Source organism: Rhipicephalus sanguineus, chromosome 1 (genome assembly GCF_013339695.2).
Source record: "Rhipicephalus sanguineus isolate Rsan-2018 chromosome 1, BIME_Rsan_1.4, whole genome shotgun sequence".
NCBI lineage: Eukaryota > Metazoa > Arthropoda > Arachnida > Ixodida > Ixodidae > Rhipicephalus > Rhipicephalus sanguineus.
Window position 1 is genome coordinate 117,420,194 of NC_051176.1, and position 20,791 is coordinate 117,440,984.

Here is a 20,791-nt window from a genome sequence, read left to right on the forward strand (position 1 = left end):
ACCTCAAAACAACAACACTTGCGAAACGGAGAATGAAATATTTGCTTTCTCGCGTATGCACATGCGTGCGCAGAAACAAGATGGAAGGAAAAAGCGGAAGGAAGTGGCTCAAGAACTTCCTTCCGGAAGCTCCGGAACCGGAAGTGGGTGTCATCGTCGAAACAATAGATGGCGGTACTTAAAAAAGCGGCAGCAGACGCGATGGAGGGGCTTTAGGTGTGGCTTAAGGGGGCAAGTGCCCCTTTTGCACCCCCTTGCCTACGCCCCTGCTGGTGGTGCAAACAAGAGTCTGTCAAAATGAAAATTCATCAAGCATCTCAATGCCTTGGCCTGCACAAAGGACATTCTTGAAGGTGTTCCATTTGCGCTGTTGACACATGCAACCGTGGCATCATTTATAATATGGGCTACTGTACCATAGTTACTGAGCCATCGCCAGCCGCTGGAATAGCTAAGTCACTATGGCAGTCGTTTTCCCATTAGGGCAGAATGCAAATGTTTCCTGATGCACATTCAACATTCCAAGGTGGTCAAAATTAAACAGCAAATCAAAATAGATCATTTCGCTTCAACACATTCTTTGTACTGTCCTGAATTAAACGCAGAAATTTTGAAAAATTGTTCATGCAAACCATTCACTGAACCTTATATTTCAAAAGCAAAACAGATTGAAAGAAAAGCACCCTTATTATTTTACATTTCACTTGTGCAGTGATGCCACAGGTGCCACTGCACAAGTGCAACAAGACCAGTGCATTCATGAATGTGTACAGAAAGCTTGCATAGTGAGTTCGCTTTGTCTCTGCAGTCAATACCCATGCTTCTTGAAAGTCATTTTGGGCATGGAGCATGGAGCAAATGCTTCTTGAAAGCATTTTGGGCTTAGGTGCCTAAACACCAAGCTGTGTTGCATAACCTTTGGTTCGTGGGGTAGGGAAAAAAGACTCAAGCACAACACTAAAAAGAAATTACAACAAAGGCCCCAAACTGCTGCAACTACTACTGGACCAATGTACTTGAAAGTCATGTTAAAGCAAAGCTTTCGTGTATCAATCATTTGAATTAAGTGCAGCGCAAAGCCGAATGATGGTTTTAATTATTGGTAATAAAAAGATGAAGAAAAAAAGGTAAAATAGAATCCCGCAGAATGAAACCTTATTATACCAGACTGCATAATCACTAAGGGCACAATCTGAAAGTGAGTCAAACCACTGAAAATCATTGACTTCAAGGTGCAGTATTACTGTTTACAAATGTCCTGCCACAAATAAAAGGAATGCGAACATAGTGTCACGGGTTGGTATTAAAATGGCACTGGAGTCGTCCATGATACAATCAGTTTGAATGAAAGCAAAATGCAACGATATCAGTCAAATGAAACAGCTTTAACTGAGACTAGTTTTCGGGCCACCTAAAGGCAAAATAATTTCCCTTCATGTGCTCGACCCGCAAGAACGTTACGCAGCAGAATAATTCGCAGAAGTCTCCACCTGCATCAGCGTTTCTTCCTCTAGACTGCTATTGCTGCTATCACGTATTTTTTTTTAGGAGAGCGGAATCGAACAGTAGACCGAAATTTCGAAAATTCGCGCGAAAACTAGCGCGGACCTTGTTAGTTGTAGCAGTTGTAGCTAGTTGTAGCCGCCGCGGCTGCAGTATCTTTGGTATCTTCGCGAGAAATCCATGTATTTGTTTTCTATCTCTCTCTCTCTTTTAGCGGTGAGGAGGGAGAGGAGAGATGGTTATTAAGGCTGTCCCGTTTCATTCGCCCTTGGCCTATATTACTCAACTGCCGTCATTCGCTTGAGTTGGCTTGTGCTGGTCTAGTCGTGGCTCGATTGGCTCGATAGGCAACTTGGCGTGGCTTCCGACTTTGTTGTTATCTTCAAAGGGGGCGCGGTTGCACAGCGAGGCCGATCAGTCGGCTGGCGTGTGTGTTTGTCGCGTGGCGTGTAAACTGCTGGACACATCCATTTGGTCCGTTCGCAGCCGTTTATGCGAAATTGACAGCGGCAACGGTGGCGACTGAAGGACAAAGGCAACGCCTTCATTTTCTTGCCTTCACTCGACGTATCCCGTAACTATGGTGCGGCGCGCACTTCACTTCGTCTTCAAGGTAGGCGATCGCAAAGAGACGATCAAGTTCTTCAAAGACATTCTGGGCATGCAAGTGTTGCGGCATGAAGAGTTCGAAGAAGGCTGTCGCGCTGCTTGTAACGGCCCGTACGACCTGAACTGGAGCAAAACCATGATCGGCTATGGACCCGAAATTACCCACTTTGTAATGGAACTTACGTATAACTACGGCATTGGCAGCTATGCCAAGGGAAATGACTTCGTGGCCGTTGTCATACGCTCAGACAGTGTGCTTGAGAATGCTCGGCGCCACTCCTGGCCTGTGGAGAAGTTCGAAGGCAACGATGCGCTCATCGCACCCGGCGGATACAGGTCAGAGTTTGCCGATCTTGCTTGCAATGTGTGCGTGCGTGCATGTAGTACGCGGTGTGTATGTGCGTGGGTCTGTGTGAGAGCTTGGTACATGTTATAGAAAAGAAATAATCGATGTTATAGTTCCTTCAGGAATGTAATTCATTACAGTTACCAACTGCTGTCTGAGAAAGAACTCAGGCAAATTACTAAAATGTGTTCAGTTTGGGTTACTTTTCTCTCAACCATCATCAATGTGGGAACAAGCCTGCTTTCCTGGCCCTTTTTGTGTGGTCTCTGCGGCCTTTCACACTTTTGTCTTCACTGATGTTATTCTTCAGTTTTTTTACTCGCCCTTATATTGTTGTCCGACACGAGCAACGACACTTCTGCGCCGCTTCTGTTCGTCGTACATCATACCTGATGGCGCGTTAAGATGAGGAAACAAATGTTTGAGTAACCGGATTTTCCTGTCTCTACATTTGCATGCACGAGTCTGTTGTGTCCAAGTACCAACCAATCCACGACCTCCTCTATTCGATTAGAGAGGAGGTCATAACCCATTCATGATCTGCTTGGGCGGCCTCGTTTTCTCCTACCTTCTTTGACTCTTCGTTGAATTGATCTCACTGGGGCACTAAAGTTCACCAACTAAAGCGTAACGCCTAAATCTCCGTCGGCTGATAAATTATTATTTAGGAACTCTGTTGTCATTAATTTCACTGTCATTTGTTCAGTATTAGAACAGAAGATGAAAGCCAGTCTTATTTTTGTGAATGACGCACTGAAAACTCAGCACCTGAATGTCCACGTGACGTCACGGGTTTCAATTGAAGTCCCTTTTTTGTGTATTTTGGCCGCATTGGCTCAATAGAACTTCCTGAAACCTGCGACATTATATACCCACCTAACTTCCTTAGAAAACAATGTCGTTTACATTTATCGGTAAGTAATCATGTAGGCTCAAGTAGACGCCGTCAAAATTTTTGACGTCGCGAAGAGTTTGCTAAAACTTCAAGATGGCGCAGTCACTTGCATTTTATTATAGTATATTCTAGGCACTATAATTTTATTGTTGCGCATTTTCTCGTTGCGCATTTTCTCGCATACCAGCGTCTTGCGGCAAGAGTGATAATTTACTAACGTGAGAGTAATCGCTTGGCAGTCCATTAGATTTTCAAAACTCTACGCCAGCACCATATATCTGAAAAGGATCTAGCGTTTTCCCTTCATATTTCCGCAGGGTCCACGATTTTGTAGGGCTACCGTCAATATCTATTTCGGATCCTATGGAAAATAATGTTCTACAACATTTATGACGTCGCTATTTATCCCAACGCTCTGTTCTTCACCTGTTGTCATAGCATTGGTATTCTTAATATTTATAAAAATGCCACCCTTCTCGCTTTCTTTCTTTTAACCACCCCACGTTCAAAGATGAGGGAGTGGTTTCTTTCTCGCCTGCGGTATACCCTTCCCACGGGCGATAGCTCCTCCTCGCCACCTATATCTTCATAAAACACGTAGATAGTGTTCGGCCTATCAGGATTTTGCGCTTGTCGGCTACACGCTATGTCCGCTTGCGCAGTCGGAAGCACGCAAAATGAAGTGAAGTCAGTTGATCGCGCACGATAGTCATGCAAGGCGAGGAAGAACGGGTGGGCGGCTGCATGGCAAACAGCTAGTGTAGGAGACAATTCACAGCTGATATTTTTCGCATATGAACCAATCGAGAGTATGTACCATAATAACGTCACGTGAATCACCGTTCCTGCGTCACGAAGTGCGCCAAGAAGACTAGAAACGCCAGGAGATAATAACGTGCTCGTTTTTTTTTTTTTTATTTTTTTTTTTCAGGGGCTGGTTAGGGGGCCCTTTATAAGTCTTGTATGCTTCCTGCTATATAGTCAGCTGGTTTCGTTTGTACCTCCAATTTTCACTCCTATATTCCAGTTTTCAAGGTCCCAGTTTCCGAGTGTAATGCGTTTCTGTGTAAATGCGTCAGTTATGTCGCGGGGGGGGGGGGGGGGGGGCACGTTGCGCTCCCCTGGGCTGACAAATTTATCATCTCCAATTACCGGCCGAATTAATTCGACATGTGTAGTATACTCCTGGAATGAACTTCGCATTAATAAATTTCAAGTTATGATCACAACAATTAGTTAATTATTTTGTGTACCTTCCTGAATACACAGATACGTAATACTTTTAGTAGTATTGAGGCAATGGTGTCATAGTTTGAACATTTTTTTCTGATTCCGCTGTCTTCCAAATTTGTTGACATAGTTTAGTGATTACTTTTTTTTTATTCTGGTCCCAGTGACGAGTTCTGTGGTGGTCTTGTCTGGCCCACTTGTTCGACCGGCAGGTAGTTGCTGCATAGCCCATCTTAGTAAGCTGTTGGTTCTAGTTCGCTCTCGAAGTCTACGCAAGGCCCTTCCTCAGTTTCATTTTAAATGCGGAGCATTTCTTAGTCGCACCTGCGGCGTCGGCCGCCGTCCACACCCCCACTGCGCATGCTCGGCTCGTCTCGTGCCGGCAGCAGGCCTCTCCTCTCCCTCCCTCCCTCCCTCCCTCCCTCCTCTCGACTGAACGCGGGCGGTGTGTGTATAAGCCGGTATAAGCGGCGGAGCGTGCGTTCGGAATTCAGTCAAGGGCGTCTTTACTTGGCTTTCGCTTGACTTGACGCTTTGCTTGACTGGAGTAGATGCGATGGAAGCGACAGTACCTTCAATCAGCGTCCCACCACTCGTTGAAGGCAACGTTACCCCACCCTCACCGTCGTCGGCGTCAACAACAGCAAGCAACGCAGAAGACAAGGCTGCGAAGAGACGAGCATACGACGCTGAACGCAAGCGTTTGAAGCGAGCTGCGGACCCGGAACGCCGGAACTTCGTGCACGAGAAGCTGCTGCGAGATGGCAACGACGGGCTGCGGATCCTTCGCTCGGGGAACGAGAAGCAGCTGCGAGACGGCAACGACGGGCTGTGGATCCTGAACGTCGTGCTCGAGAAGCAGCAACCGTTCGTGAACGTCGAGCAGCGGATCCATCACTCGGGCAGCGCGACGCTTCTGCGAAACCCAGTTATACGCAACATTCACGCGATACCCCCACCACTCTGCGACGCATTTACTCGAGTTCCCCCCGTGGGAAGATGCGGGCGACATTTTTTTCTTAACCAGATTTTCAGTGTATTCGCCTCATGTTTTCCTTGTTTTCCCCCGTCGTCAAATTGCCTCCTTTCGTGTTAGTAACTGCATTTAGTTTCGATTTCTTTTCATACTTTGTTGAAGACGTTCCTTATTTTTTTATTTTTTCCTTCGAATTGCCGTCCTCGATTTCTTGGCATTATCCCTTTCAGTCACGAATTATGATGCACTGTCTGCAAATGCATCAAATTTCCACGGCATGATTTCAAGGCACTCAGTATTACATTCCGAAAAATAAAATGAAGGAATGTGTTGTTTTGTGTGAGTTACAGTAATTAATGCTAATTAGCGTGTAATTAAATGTCTAATTATTCTGCAATCAGTCAGCTTCAATCCTTGCATAAAAGGAATCAAATATTAGGCCCAAAATGCATGCACAGTTTGTTTTTTGGTTGTATGCTTTTCGAGCAAAGAAAAAAAATACTCTTGACGTTGGTCCTGGAACGTCGCACGTCGAACGATTGTCGAAGATGGTAGTGTCTCTAGAAAAGTGATGATCTGCAGTAATATACAGCATAATGAAGTTGAATAAGCACTAGTTGTCCACTCAGGAAGCCTGCACGAATGTGCACACTAAGTTTCAGGTCATTTGAAGAAGCGCGCGGTGCGTGATGCGACTTCGAAGTTGATGTGTACAATTGTACACACCGTGACTGAAAGGGTTATGCCTTTAAAGGGCCCCTCACCAGGTTTGACAATTTTGAGCTAACGAGCGCAATGCATACACTGAGCGTTCACGATCACGTCTGCCAAAATTTGCAACGCTACGCGCCGCGGAAATGGGTCAAATTTCAAGGTGAACGCTGCGTGCCCTTCCTCTCGAGGGCGCGCGCTTTAGAGAATGAGGGGATGACGTACATGAGAAAATGGCTCTACGTAGATGGTAGTGCTGTGACGTCGCTCCTCTACGTAGACGACTGTGCTCTGACGACGCCAACAGTAGCACGTGACACTGCGATAATTATCTGACACGACATGTGTACTTTCCGTAATTTGTTGCTTGAACACATTAATAAAACTTGAAAGAAATAATGAGACACACAAAGGGAATTTGTGCGTCCTTTTCATTTTTTTTTTTTCGTGAATTGCAGCGAGATTCGGGGCTAATGTGCCTCCCTTTCCCATGCGTTCGTGTCCCCGCGGTTAGCGCATCGAGCAGACGCCAGCCCTGGAAACGAAAGTAATGTTCTGGCGCGTTCGAGCACTCATTATGCTCATTTATTCTACCGCGTCCAAGTAAACGTTAATGCGGCACTGGCTCATGATACCACCACTTTCGTGCCCGTACAAATGTCTCAACTTTCGTGCTCGTCCCGCAGAAACAGGCAGTACACCACAGAGAACGCCGACAAAACGCCCACGGCCGCTACATAAAAACAAAGGTGGCGGCCGTGCAACGCCGCTCGCTTGCTCGGGCTGGCTCGGGCACGTCATGCGCACGTGACCATGCATGCGCATGACGTGTTCATGCGTATGTGTCAAGTGAAGAGGGCAGGGAAGGGATTTGGCTTGCTAAGGCTACACGGGGCGAGTGGCAAGGGTTTGAAACTCGCCTCCTCGCATCATGGTTTCGCGCCGCTACAAATTATTGTTTTTCTCAGCTCGTAATGAACCGATTTGAAAAATTCTTGCGGTATGCTGCTCTTCATTCGGCACACAACAACTTCCAGCGTCTAACTAAAATTTGCTATGTGGCCTGGTGAGGGGCCCTTTAATAGCTTGTTTTTGGAACTTGGCAACTCGTGACCTTGCCTGCGCCATGTGCTCCTTAGGTTTCGCGAGTCTTTGTTGCGCTGTGTTAACTGCTTCTTTTGAGAGGCACGGCTTTCTTTCTTTCTTTTTTCCTTTCTTGGAATGTGTTTTACGGCTTCCTCGGTAATAATTTTATGTCACTCCAGAGCTACGAGGTCTAAACCTTGGAAACGATTGCTGACAGCAACGTACGTTATATTGCGAAGGCATACAACCAGGTTCGATACTAAAAGTTATAGCCGACCTTTTTAGTCTTGCGCATAGTTATCAGTACACGTCGCTATTCATGATCTGTCCCACAGCCGGCCCGAGGGAGTCGTGTTTTACACTTCATTATCGAGATTTTCCGTACCACATATTCTGTCTGCCATGCTGACCACCTGAAGGGCGGGGGGTGTCCTACGTAGAAGCGACCGCACCTAAAAGGAACCTTATACACACACACACACACACACACACACACACACACACACACACACACACACACACACACACACACACACACACACACACACACACACACATATATATATATATATATATATATATATATATATATATATATATATATATATATATATATATATATATATATATATATATTACAACAATACCAAAGTGTAATGAATTACCAAGAGTTAGTTGCCAACGTTACAGCACCGGTACAGTTTAAGTCCGTTAGCATGCCAACAACATATTCCACTTCACCTGCAGCCAATGAGAAAACATTATTTGACACTAAATTAGTTTTCAGCTTTTTAATTGATCCTCACACACGGCACGTTATCAGCCCAAGATAGTATACTGCTGTCTTGCACTCAAGGGCCCTGGTGAGGCAGTATATATATTAGTGCTACTGACACTAGTGCCTTTTAGTGTTCATTTTACACATTTCAAGTATTCATTATCGTAACTTTAATTTTTCTTAATGTTTAAAAAAAGACTAGCCTTAATCTCGCCTTCTTTAAGCCTGTATGCTTCCTGCTACACGCGTAATGTCGTCCGCATATCGCAAGTTGGTTACCTTTGTTCCACCAATTCACTTTACGCATATATACCTTGCGGTGACATTTTTTTTTTTTTTTGCACCTTTAGAGCCACGCTACACACACTTTGCAGTTCATAACTGCATCGAAAACCCATTAGTGTTGAAGATTGGGCGAGTTGGTTCGTCGTACTTGAAATGGTATAGCGCATTACGGGGAAGAAGAAACGGCCTAGCAGACCGACACAAGAGGACAGAGCGCTCGGTCTGCTAGGCCGTTTCTTCTTCCCCGTAATGCGCTATACCATTTCAAGTACGAAAACCCATTGCCACTGCCTTGGTGCTCTTTGGACATATCGCCCAAAACCACCAATTCATAGTCAGCATTATCGCTGATCGCGCCGGCAACACGGGTACAGGGGCGCAACAACAGCTATTGCTTGAAATAAAAACAGCGCAAAATACAGGTTACCAGTAAAAGGACCCAGACAACAGCGCTGACTTACAGCAAGGTTTATTTGTCACAACCGCGCTATATATACCTGTGTAGTCTATAACAAAACAAAGAAGAAACGATAACAATGATAAAAGTAATGCAATGATAAAACCCATTCAACTCATCACTGTGCGCCGTGAACATTAGGCGTACGAACGAAGAAAATCAATTTCTTTGTCCGATAAAGCGATGGCCTGCTGACGCACACGCTGCCTAGCTATAGCCTAGCCGTTTCTGAAGCCTCATAGAAGTTTGCGTATCGGCTGGTGCTTATGGCATTTGACCACAGCACAACGCTGGAAGTCGGGAGCGCAGCCGCAGTCTCGGCAACACGGTATAACAAAAATAACTTTTACACCATGCATGCTCGGCAATGAATGCCTAGGTGGCCAGATGCCGCCGAAGAAACGCTGTAATTAATTTAATTGTGGAGGTTTAACGTCCCAAAACCACGATATGATTATGAGGGACGCCGTAGTGGAGGGCTGCGGTAATTTCGACCACCTGGGGTTCTTTAACTAAATCTAAGTACACGGGCCTCATGCATTTTTGCCTCCATCGAAAATGCAGCCGCCGCGACCGGGATTCGATCCCTCGACCTTCAGGTCAGCAGTCGAGCACCGTAACCACTAGACCACCGTGGCGGGTAAGAAACGCTGTAAGTGTGCTCCTTTAGCCGCTCATTCAAACACCGACACGTTTGGCCGAAATAAGCACTTCTTGCCGCAGAACAGGAGTAGGGAATACGCCATTAACTGTTCAGTGCAGGGAACGAACTTGTTCCGATGAATTGGTCTGGCACGCTCGATATTTCTGGTTTCCTGGGTTGACGGCCCTACACAACCTAGCCATCCTCTCTGGGGCAGAAAAAAACCACATCTACGGACGACGAATCCATTAGGTTCCGAGATTTAATGTTAACGTTCTGCTCTAACCACGTGTGTTGGGCGTATGAGCCACGTGCTAGCAAGCAAATGCTAAAAATACGTACCAACTCGCCCAAGCATCCAGTGTCACTGCAACGATCATTGCGCGACAAGCAAGGTGCGGACAAGTTGGCACTCCATGATAACATGCACAGCGCTACAGTGTTCTAGAAGATATTCTAGTTCACTGTAACAGCGCGAAAGCAGAGGACGGAAAGGAACGACGGAGAAAAGCGGCGAGGCACGCAGAAATGTCGGCATGTCGCAGTGCTGCTCGTGTGAAGTTTTCTTTACAAACTTTACTAATTTTATGAAGCGCACAGTGGTCAAAGTTGAGGAAAGATGTAATGCAGACGTGTTCGCTTGGCGCCCCCATGGAGAAAGATTAACCAGCCTGAAGTTGTAAACAACCGACTTCAAGCTAGCTGGCCTCAAAGCCGGTTTGGGCATGCGGCAGCGTAGTCAGGAAGTTGTTTTCCAGTAGAGTCGCACTTGAACGGGCGGGGCACGTGCCCGGTGCCACTCCTGTCTACGACGCCCCTGGCCTTGAGTCGTGACGTCACGCTGGAAGACCTGTTTCCGACAGGGACGGGCGATGCTAATGTCTTTTTTTTTTTTTTTTTTCCTGTACGTGTGCGACGGCCATCCTTCATTATGTTAGTCAAAGCGTGTGAACCTTGTTTTGTCGAGGAGCTTGGACAACCGTATCATTGGAGAAAGCAAATAAAAGAAATGCAGAAAGCAGGCAAATCGTTAGCGCGGTAAGCTACAACGCACCTAAAGCCGGTCGTAGTAATTTTCTGGTTCAGGCGCTGATGAGCAAACGCGGTTTGCTTGATATAAGAGGGGTATATGAGGAGTATATGAGCTTGAGTGGCTCTGCCACTCAAGCCACCAATTGCCTAGCCACATGTACTGCTTTATTTGAAGAAATAAAAGGCATTATTATTATATTATTATTATTATTATTCCAGAAACCTAAACTAGGCTATATATGACGCGAATGATAAGCACACCTAGGTTTCGTTCGTTTCAAAAATGTTTCTAGATAAAAATGATAGATTCCCGACAGGTATGTCCGGAAAGTAATTTCGTAGTACTGAATAGAAAAAAGAGAAGTCATGTGCTGAGCCTGTTTGAATCGAAGTGAGCCACGTTCACTCAACCAGCGCACATGTCCCGTGAACACCTTGTGACCAAAAACAAACAACTTGACCACTCTAGTTCCATGTGACCACTAAGTCGTGCTTAGAGGACGTTGTGGATGTGAGCCAGTAACCTTGCTATCATTTTGTTCCAGGGCGGTGGATTTAAAACGGACGCAGACGGAAAGGACAGGTTCGTTCCAAGAAGTGCTATATAGTAAGCAACGCTGCATAAATTTAGCATAGAACGTACAATTTTCCAAGCACCTGCTCAAGAGAGACATAGTGTGATCTTATTAACGCGGAATCAGCTAATAGTTTCACAGAGCAGTATTCTAAGCACTTCCGAAAGCGCAGCATGGTGCTTTATAGACCTTTTCTGTGTAGCCAAAGCAGGCCCCCAAAAAATTTTCGAATCAGAATGTACTAAATACGATTGTTGCAGATCTGCAAGTGCCAAATTCAGCATCTACTCTTGAATACCGGATGTATAGCAGGTAATCCGCATTTTCACTTGCAATGCAGGCTTGAGTTGCTTCGATGACATGGGCGCATTGACAAAAAATGTTCGAGCAGGCTCGACCGCATTTTCAGTAACAAAACTGCGTTTTTGTTTTTAGCTCCGCTTAGAGCGGATTTGGCTGTTGAGAATTAAGCTATGAAAGAGTCTCCGCAGGAGTGGCGAAGTGAAAGTGTGTGCAGAAAAGGAAAGCCCACATCCAACTGTTTCGCAAGTCTGTGGCCCCTCTGTCTTGTTTGGTGGGCAGTAGTCCGGAGCAGTGCTGTGTGTGCACGTATGTGCCCCCCTCCGTCCCTGTCTTCTCGCGCTGTTTTTCGTTACAATGTGATCGTGACCCTTGGTGACCCAGCACGCCGTCTGCGCTCTGAAGTTGGATGCCTGCCAATGTTTTGACTGAACGAGCTCGCGTTGAGTGCCTGATATGCGAGAAACTGCGGCGCACAGTGCATGCTGTCAGCGCGACATTTTCAGGGGTTTTTGAACCAGCCGCCGGACTCAGTGCCTTTACAAATGTCTGTTATCAATGCCAGCTGCCTCCAATAGCTGCTACGTATGTACAGGGTCGACCACATCTAAGGTGAACACCTCATTCGTATTCAAGCCGGTAAAACTAGAACGTTTGTTCTACTTGTCGAGGGAAATGCCCATTATATGACGGGGGTGGCGATAAACACAGTAATAACTTTCGGAATTCTACGAGGTCTTGAATACTAATGAGGTGTTCACATTAGATGTGGACGACCCTGTACATACGTGATGCTACTTTGTTTCAGCTTCCAGTTAGCACGTTTTCGCCGGCTACGTGGAATGCTTCGAAACCAACAACGTGGTCATGCAAGGCAATTTTCAAGGTGCGGACGCGCGCGGCACCGCCGAGAAATGAGCGGCCGCGGCCGCGGGCGTCGGCTTCCCGGCGCATCAGCATTTTTTGACGGCGGCACGCGGCAAGGAAACGCCGTCGTCCCTGATAAGCGATCGGTTGACGGTCCGCGCGTTTTATTTCATATTTCGCGGGCTTTCCTTAAACGCCTTAAATTGGATTGGTCGTGTTGGGGTGACCCACCACGGTGGTCTAGTGGCTAAGGTGCTCGACTGCTGACCCGCAGGTCGTGGGATCGAATCCCGGCCGCGGCGGCGGCATTTTCGATGGAGGCGAAAATGTTTGAGGCCCGTGTACTTAGACTTAGGTACACGTTAAAAGAACCCCAGGTGGTCGAAATTTCCGGAGCCCTCCACTACGGCGTCTCTCATAATCATATCGTGGTTTTGGGACGTTAAACTCCAACAATTATTATTGTTATTATTTTGGGATGCCCTCTGCAGCGTAACGAAGCGCTCTTGGCCCTCAAGTGAACATTAAAAATTTTGCATAATTGATCTTAGTTAACTAACTAAGCGGGATAGAAAATTATACTCTAACGAGCGTCAGATGACGACAAACCATATCTCATTATTTTAATTCATTTACGGTAATTATCTTTGAATCCTTGGTTCTTGTTGCATGCATGAAACACCATATATATATATGCAGCTACCCGTAATTTAAGGAAATGTATAAGCGTTCATAAAGCAGCTCGTCCTAAACTGTAACGTGACTATATCGTCAATTACGTAATTATGATTATAGCACATTTGGCGGATGGATGTCTTTGACGTGGCGCTAGTCTATATATGCTTTCGGCTAAGCATACATAATTTGTGTACTGCTCAGTTTCAACTTCTCAGAACGTGTGCCCTAAAGTTAAAAATTAGGGTGTTATTTGGTGATTACCTTAATTAAACACTTGGACATTACTGTCTGCCGTGCAAGGAACACGTCCTTAGGTAATTCACAGTAATTTTCACAGTGAAGTCTTCGAGGCAGAAAAATTATTCATGTTGTCGGGCTTCGAAATGCGGCGTCTGGCGGCGGTCTTATCCGCTTTGCATTCTCTGCCCTATCAATCCATCAGCTTAGTGTTATAAATTGTTTTTGCAAAAACACCTTGTTTCCATTAAAGTGGCAGGAAAATTTTGATCCCTAGCGATGAAACTAATAGACAAACTGTTTTTCTCGAATTTCGCCCTTAACTGTGAGCTCCCTTTCGCTAATTTAGTGCTGGAACTTCATAATGTCCGAGATTTGGAAGAATTTTCTCTCGTTTGGCGCCATTACTGAGCAAAAATAATTCACGCGAAAAGATGGGAAGCAAATTATTGCTGACTTCACTGCAACTGTCTAGGGCTGTCTGCTGACACTTGAACACTGTCAGCAGGAAAGAACGAGAGAGAGCGTAGCAGAGACGATAGTGCCATAGGCGTGCGCAGGGTTCCCCATCAGGGGGGGGGGGGGGCGAAGGTTCATCCCAGTGCCCCCCCACCCTACTAAGTCAATGTATTGGGCAGATTTTGCGCCCCCCCCCCTCCTCTTAGGTGACTAGAAGGGTCAATGTACGGGGCAGATGTTGCGCCCCCTTTTTAGGTGATTAGGGGGGGGGCGCCCCCCCCTGCCCCCGCTGTGCGCACGCCTATGGATAGTGCATATAATGCAAAGTGGTGAATATATAGGCAAAAGTTATCGACAGTTCCCTTATGCTATAGTTACTTCCTCAAGAGTTTGTCATCCGGTACTACATGCAGTGTTACTCTTTTTACAGCATATATACTTTACTATTACCTGAAGCGTTTTCTACATGTTTGTAACTCGTGACCGGCTGACGGCACTGTTATACGTTGACATAGCGTTGCAGGCAACTCTTCTTTTGTATTTCATTGAAGCATTTCCGGCGTTCTTTTCCTGGCAACTTCTGTCAATTGTACTTTATGCAATGAGTGTTGCGTATGCACGCGTGCTGCTTTTGTACGCCAATTTTTTTTTTTTTGTACTAACGTATGATAACACTGGACTCGCAGGTTCGTGATAAAGCGGCGCGTCAAGCCCGACGACATGAAGCGCCTGGACCCGGTGGAGGAAGTCGTGCTGGCATCGTCGAAGATCGCAAGCACTGTGGCCTATTGGCACGACCTGCTGGGCATGACTGTTCACGAGCGCACCGAGAAGACGGCCACTCTGTCTTACGGTGAGGCACAGTGTCGGCTGCGCTTCGTGCTCAGCACGGAGCCCATTGATCGGGCCAAGGCATACGGCCGAGTGGCTTTCGAGTGCCCCGCGTCCGAGTTGCCGGACATCGAGAAGCGGGCACTGGCGGGTGATCACAAGGTGCTGACACCGCTCACGCGCCTGGACACGCCCGGCAAGGCCACGGTCAGCGTGGTCATACTAGCTGACCCTGACGGCCACGAGATCTGCTTCGTGGACGCCGAGTCATTCCGGCTTCTGTCGGCCGTCGACCCCGAGGCTGGGCGCCTGCTGCAGAAGGCCATCGACGAGGACAAAAGCGCCGAGTGGTACAGGGACGTCCAAGGCAGCGAGAAACCTGCCGCTTAAGTCGGGGTCTTTGCCTATACGGGCAAGGCACGTTCGCCTGCGTTAGTGGACTGCCCCGGATTCCCATAGGTTGGTGTAATAAGGAAGGAAGGAAAAAATTGTTTCGATTTCGTACGAATGTTTCGGCTCATAACTGTCGTGATAAATATGGCATTGAGCATAGCTATTGAAGCAATCATTGTAACGCGAACCACTGGACAGTCGACTGACTCCAAATGGACATTGCATGTTTCTGAACAAACAAAAAAACCCAACTTGACACACATTTCCAGGATGGAACGAGGTTCGAACCTGGGCCCTCTGCGTGAGAGCCCAGTATTCAACCTCTGAGCCATGCCGGTGCTTGAAACTGCTTTGCAAAAAGGTCCTATACAGGCTTCATGTCGGGAAGCAACCACATTAGCATATGCAATATAGCGTGGTAGAAGAGTAAAATAAGCACCAAGCGTCGCACAACGCGAATTCTGTAACCAGGCGTCAAACAATGCGAATTGCGCAATGGGTAGGTTGTTGAATGCTTCCAACCCATTACAAAGGGCTCTGCCATAATTCTTCATCGTCATCAGACACAGCATCAACAAAGTGCGCATAATGCCTTACATGCGTTTAGCAGGTACCACGGCTCTCTGTAGAATGACGAAAAATGGCACAGTGCCTGCTGCCCTACTTCTCAAAAATTACAATGATTTATAGCGTAGTGGGTTCCTCGCAAGTGCACTTGTATTGGTTGCCTAAGAAGCCCATAAGCGCATGATCCATTTCCTCGGGGTCTCAGTAAAATTGCAATGATTTATAGCGTAGTGGGTTCCTCGCAAGTGCACTTGTATTGGTTGCCAAGGAAGCCCATAAGCGCATAATTCATTTCCTCGGGGTCTCAGTAAAGTTCGCAGAATGACGAGTAATGTCGTGGTGGGTGCTTTCCAACTTCACAAAAGTTATGATTTGTGGCGTAGTGGGTATGTTGCTAGTGTAGTTGTATTAGTAGCCACAATAGAGTTTATAACGGGCTCTAGAAATGCCACTCTTCGAGCTTTCGCTGTGACTGTGCTGCGCTTTCCGCGCAGGCCTGGCGTTTTTTTTTTTTTTAAGCAACGCTGAACACGAAATTTGCGCGGAATGCGTTTGATTTGACTGATGAAGGTGAAATCACTATTTACGCATGCATTTAATCTGTCGTTTGCAATTAGACATTAGTAGAACTGTGGGAATCGTAAGTTACAAAAAAAACTGCTCAATAGATGCTCGTTTCAGTGTCGCATTTGCTGCTGGAGAGAAATGTAATACCACAGCATCGCATATTGTTTTGGAGGACTGCCAACATTATGAGGTGTGAATAAATGTGAACAGCTTCTTATATTGGATATTTTAAAAGCGAGCCATCAATGACTAAATGGTGTTTTATTATTACTTTAAAGTAATGGTAGTAATCGCTTTGTGGTCGCTGTGGTAGACCGTGATTAGTTCCGCGACCATTTCAGCAAGACGAATTTGTTCCTTTCGTCGAGCATTGTATGCACGCTGTTCTTCTGGTGCCTGATTTTCGTGGTCTACACATGACAGTCTTAGAAGGAACTGAATGAGTTGCTAGACGGGTCTCCCTTTTATGTGTGAAAGCGAGAAACACGCGGGGAGAAGGAAGGACCGTTTGACGTCATTAAACCCGGTCTGGGCATATCATACGTTCAGAAAGATGATAGGCAAAATGATAGTTGCAAGCACTGTTGGGCGAGAGGGACCCTTGACCACATAATCTGGGAGTGTGGTAGCTCCCCAGGGGTTAAATCAAATATCACTTGTAGAGAGACCTGGGAAGCCCTGCTGCGGAGCGAGGACCCCGCTTCACAGCAACAAGCCATCCGCCTGGCGGAAGGAGCCGAGGAGTCAAGACCTCTTCGCCTGCTTCTAATCGAGGAGGTGCCAGCCCCCGTCACCTAGGCCTGTGTGCCGGGGACGGGGAGTAGGGGGCCTCTTTATCTCGCGGAACAATAAAGTTATCATCATCATCATCGTGTGAAGTGCAAAGCAGCTGCAACCTAATACAGTGAAACCTCGGTGATACGAATCTCGCGGGGTTACCAAGAATATTCGTATCATCCGAAATTCGTATCACCAGAAAACACGGAAAGTTAGTATGCGACAAAACAAAGTTGACGTACGTTTTGATTCAGTGTTTCTCGGGGTCGCAGCGACGTCATGAACAGCTCTGAATGATTGTCAGTAAAGTTTTTAAACGATAACGGTCATACTTGTACTCGTATATAAGGTCCATGCGCGCGTGTGTAATCAATGAACCAGATATGTTGTGCCCCGTGACCGCTAATAGCCGCTTCCTAATCTTACTACGCTTGCTATTCTGCATGACACTAAAGTACGGCGGCGAAAGTGACTTAAGAAGCGCTTTGCACACGATAGATGGAGGCCAAGCTCCTTCGCCAAGACCGTCTGCTTCGTCTCTTGGGGTATTCGTCCACCTTTAATGGGACTGCATGGAGGACCCGCAACCCAAGTTTCAGTCTTGTTTCATAGAACGTCTGAGTGCGGGGACGTGGCTTGCATCGACGTGGCAGGCACGTGTTAACACAGTACAAAAACGCTGCTGCCTCGAGCACAAGAGCACGCGTCAACGCGTTGAAAAAAAAAAAAAGCGCGACGTCAACGTCGTCTGTAAGCTAAACGCGAAAGTGCCTAAAGGCCTCCAATATTCGCGCGCACTATCTCGGAGGCAACGCCGCACCGTTGATGGTCGCGCAGCGCGCATGCCCGCGCCCGCGCGTGACTGCCGCGTCTTCCGCGACAGCGCGGTCCGCACCTCTTTGTACGTGTGCGCTAGCGTACGTTCGTATCAAACGTCGCGGGGTGCAAATCGGTTCGCAACAACCGTACTCCAATACATTGCAGGCTAATGAGCCTTGGCCGGGGCCACAGAAAAATTCGTATCGCCCCGAAATTCGTACGAGCCGTGATCGTATCACCGAGGTTTTACTGTAATAATATCTGGGGTTTAACGTCCCAAAACCACGATATGATTATGAGAGACGCCGTAGTTGAGGGCTCCGGAAATTCCGACCACCTGGGGTTCTTTAACGTGCACCAGGGGCGTAGCCAAGGGGGGCGGGGGGTTCAACCTTCCCCCCCCCCCAATTTTGCTTGCGTATAATACACGCACACATACAAACGCACGCACGAACATGCATAAAGTATGGTTGACCTCCCCCCCCGAAAAAAAATTTCTGGTTACGCCCCTGACGTGCACCTATATCTAGGATGGCTACCTCAGCCTCGCAGATGTTGTGGATCCGCGCCATGCTGCACTTCTCTGTTACAGTCGTCTATAGTTATGAATCATGGTGCACGCGTTCTTTGTGGTGTGGCGCCGCTGTAGTAGGTGTACCTCCTGCGTTTTCTTGTAATACTTGGCCCTAGCTTCTCTGCGCCCCAGGTTCAGGACGGGGTCCACTCTGTTTGAGATTGGAGCGACTGTGATTTTTTTTTTTCTCAGTGGGTGGTGGTGAGGTCCACCTGCCCGGTTTGAAGTTCCACGCAGTCTCTAAAAACCATGTCTGCGTAAGACATCTCGTCCCGTTGTTGACTGTGTGAGCCTTAACTTTTGCGCGTTGATTTGTGCCTCAAAGGTACTAAGACCAAAAGGCCCGCCAGGAGTTCCGTTGAGACCATTTGGGGGAGCTGCAGGGCTGTTTTATATAGGGTCCCTGTAATGCAGGGATCAGGCCCGTAGCCAGGAATTTTTTTCGGGGAGGGGGGGGGGGGGGAACTTGCTGAAAAGCTTGACAATTTAAGAAAAACACCTATTTTTACTGTTTATTTCCGGTAAGACACCCATCTCCATCAAAATTTTTCCCCCTGGCTATGGGCATGGCAGGGACCTTAGTTTTATAAGCTCCCCGCAGACTAGGTTTCTATGGAGGAGTTCTCCGACTTGAAGTTGTAATATGGAAGACTGAATAGAAATCAGCTTTCGATAAGGCTTTTGACAACCCGAATTGTGTCGTTCTCTAACCCGCCACGGTGGTCTAGTGGTTAAGGTGCTCGACTGCTGACCCGCAGGTCGCGGGATCGAATCCCGGCCGCGGCGGCCGCATTTTCGATGGAGGCGAAAATGCTTGAGGCCCGTGTGCTTAGATTTATAATAATAATAACTTCTTTGTTTCCATCAACGATGGAGGAGACTGCGGGTAAAAGTTGCTTGAAACACAAGCAACTTGACAGAGGCCCACAGCCACCTCTACAATGCAGGCAGCGATAGCACATTTTCACGTAAGAAAAGAAAATCATATAGAACACAATATTCAGAATACAAATATATCCAAAAAATTATACAATTTCATACAAAAAAAAAAAAAACAGCCACAACAGTAAGCAAGAATGAAGAAAGCAATATTTTTCTTCTATTTACTATGTGAGCATGGATTGATGAAATGTTCGCGCAGTGTTCGTGCAGAAGTTATCTGCAAATCAATTTGTAATTTATGAAATTAATTTAAAAGGGTTGGTAGCGTGTATGATATTCGCTGCATAGAATAATTTGCCCGCGCAGTGACCACCTTCCGCTGTTCTATGTGACGAGTGCCATATGAATGAGTGCTTTTAGCAAGATTAGATAACGCATGAAAAAACTTTAGGTTTTCCTTTATTTCTCGTTTAAACGCTAGACTTAACTTATAATTGTAAAGGTTAAACACACGGATGATATTTGCTTTCAAAAATAAATCTGAGGTATGGGAATTATAGGGTACATTGAAAAGTGCTCGTAGGAACTTTTTCTGCAGTACATGAATTCTTTCAAGATTGGTATATGTCGTCGTATACCCTATACCAAAAACAATAATATAAGGAAGAAAAAAAGAGTGCATTGTAAACAAGAAGCTTTATTTTAAAAGGTAATATAAATCTGTGACGCGCCATCATACCGACCACACGAGATAACTTCCCTAAAACCGATTCGATGTGTACATCCCAAAGCATATTTTGTGTGAAGGTAACGCCCAGTATTTTTACACTACTTACTATTTCGATTGTTTTAGAGTGATGTGATCGCAGCTATTTAGAGTGATGTGATCGCAGCTTATCTGCTTAGATTTCGGTCTGAAAATCACTGCGTTTGTCTTTTTTGTATTAATTTGCAGAACGTTTGCTGCTGACCATTCTTGGAGAGCCTTCAGAGCAGTGTTGGCGTTGCTCTGCAGGCTACCAAGTTCAGGTGACGAAAAAAATAGACTAGCGTCGTCAGCGTACATGACGTATTTCGCATCACTGTAGATATTTACCAGGTCATTTATGTAAACTATAAAAAGAAATGGGCCGAGAATACTCCCTTGAGGAGAGAGAGAGAGAAATGTTTTAATGAAAAGCTGGAGATGTTTGCCTGGCTATTCGCTGTCTTGAGGAACGCCTCTACTGATGTGTTTTAAGTCTGAACGGCAATTTTCAATCTGAACGTATTGGTAGCGATGATCAAGGTAAGACTTCAGGAGGTGTAAGCAGTGGCCGCGAATACCGTAAGTTTCAAGTTTTTCAAGTAATATGGAATGATGGATGCAATCAAATGCTTTAGTGAAATCAATGTAAAGGCCGAGCACAAGATTCTTGCTTTCAAATTGTGATAAAATGAATTCTTTTTGTTGTAGTAAGGCTAACTCAGTAGGTACACGTTAAAGAACCCCAGGTAGTCGAAATTTCCGGAGCCCTCCACTACGGCGTCTCTCATAACCATATCGTGGTTTTGGGACATTAAACCCCAGCAATTATTATATTATAATTATTAGTGTCGTTCTTTCTCATAGCCTTCTTTGTATTAGTGACTCTTCTGATCATTCTAGACACACGTTTTAGGTATATCTGAATGCAGTGTAGGTTGAAGGCCCATCTTTGGTTTGACTGAAGCC

General features: G+C 46.3%; 1 protein-coding gene across 1 annotated transcript; it reads left to right on the forward strand.

Moving 5' to 3' along the window:
- The first annotated feature begins 1,927 nt into the window (after window positions 1–1,927).
- LOC119396563 (glyoxalase domain-containing protein 4) lies at window positions 1,928–16,249 on the forward strand. Its single transcript, XM_037663826.2, has 2 exons — window positions 1,928–2,448; window positions 14,354–16,249. Exons 1-2 carry the CDS (start codon window positions 2,084–2,086, stop codon window positions 14,886–14,888), a joined length of 900 nt encoding a protein of 299 aa, XP_037519754.1. The 5' UTR covers window positions 1,928–2,083; the 3' UTR covers window positions 14,889–16,249.
- The last annotated feature ends 4,542 nt before the right edge of the window (window positions 16,250–20,791 follow it).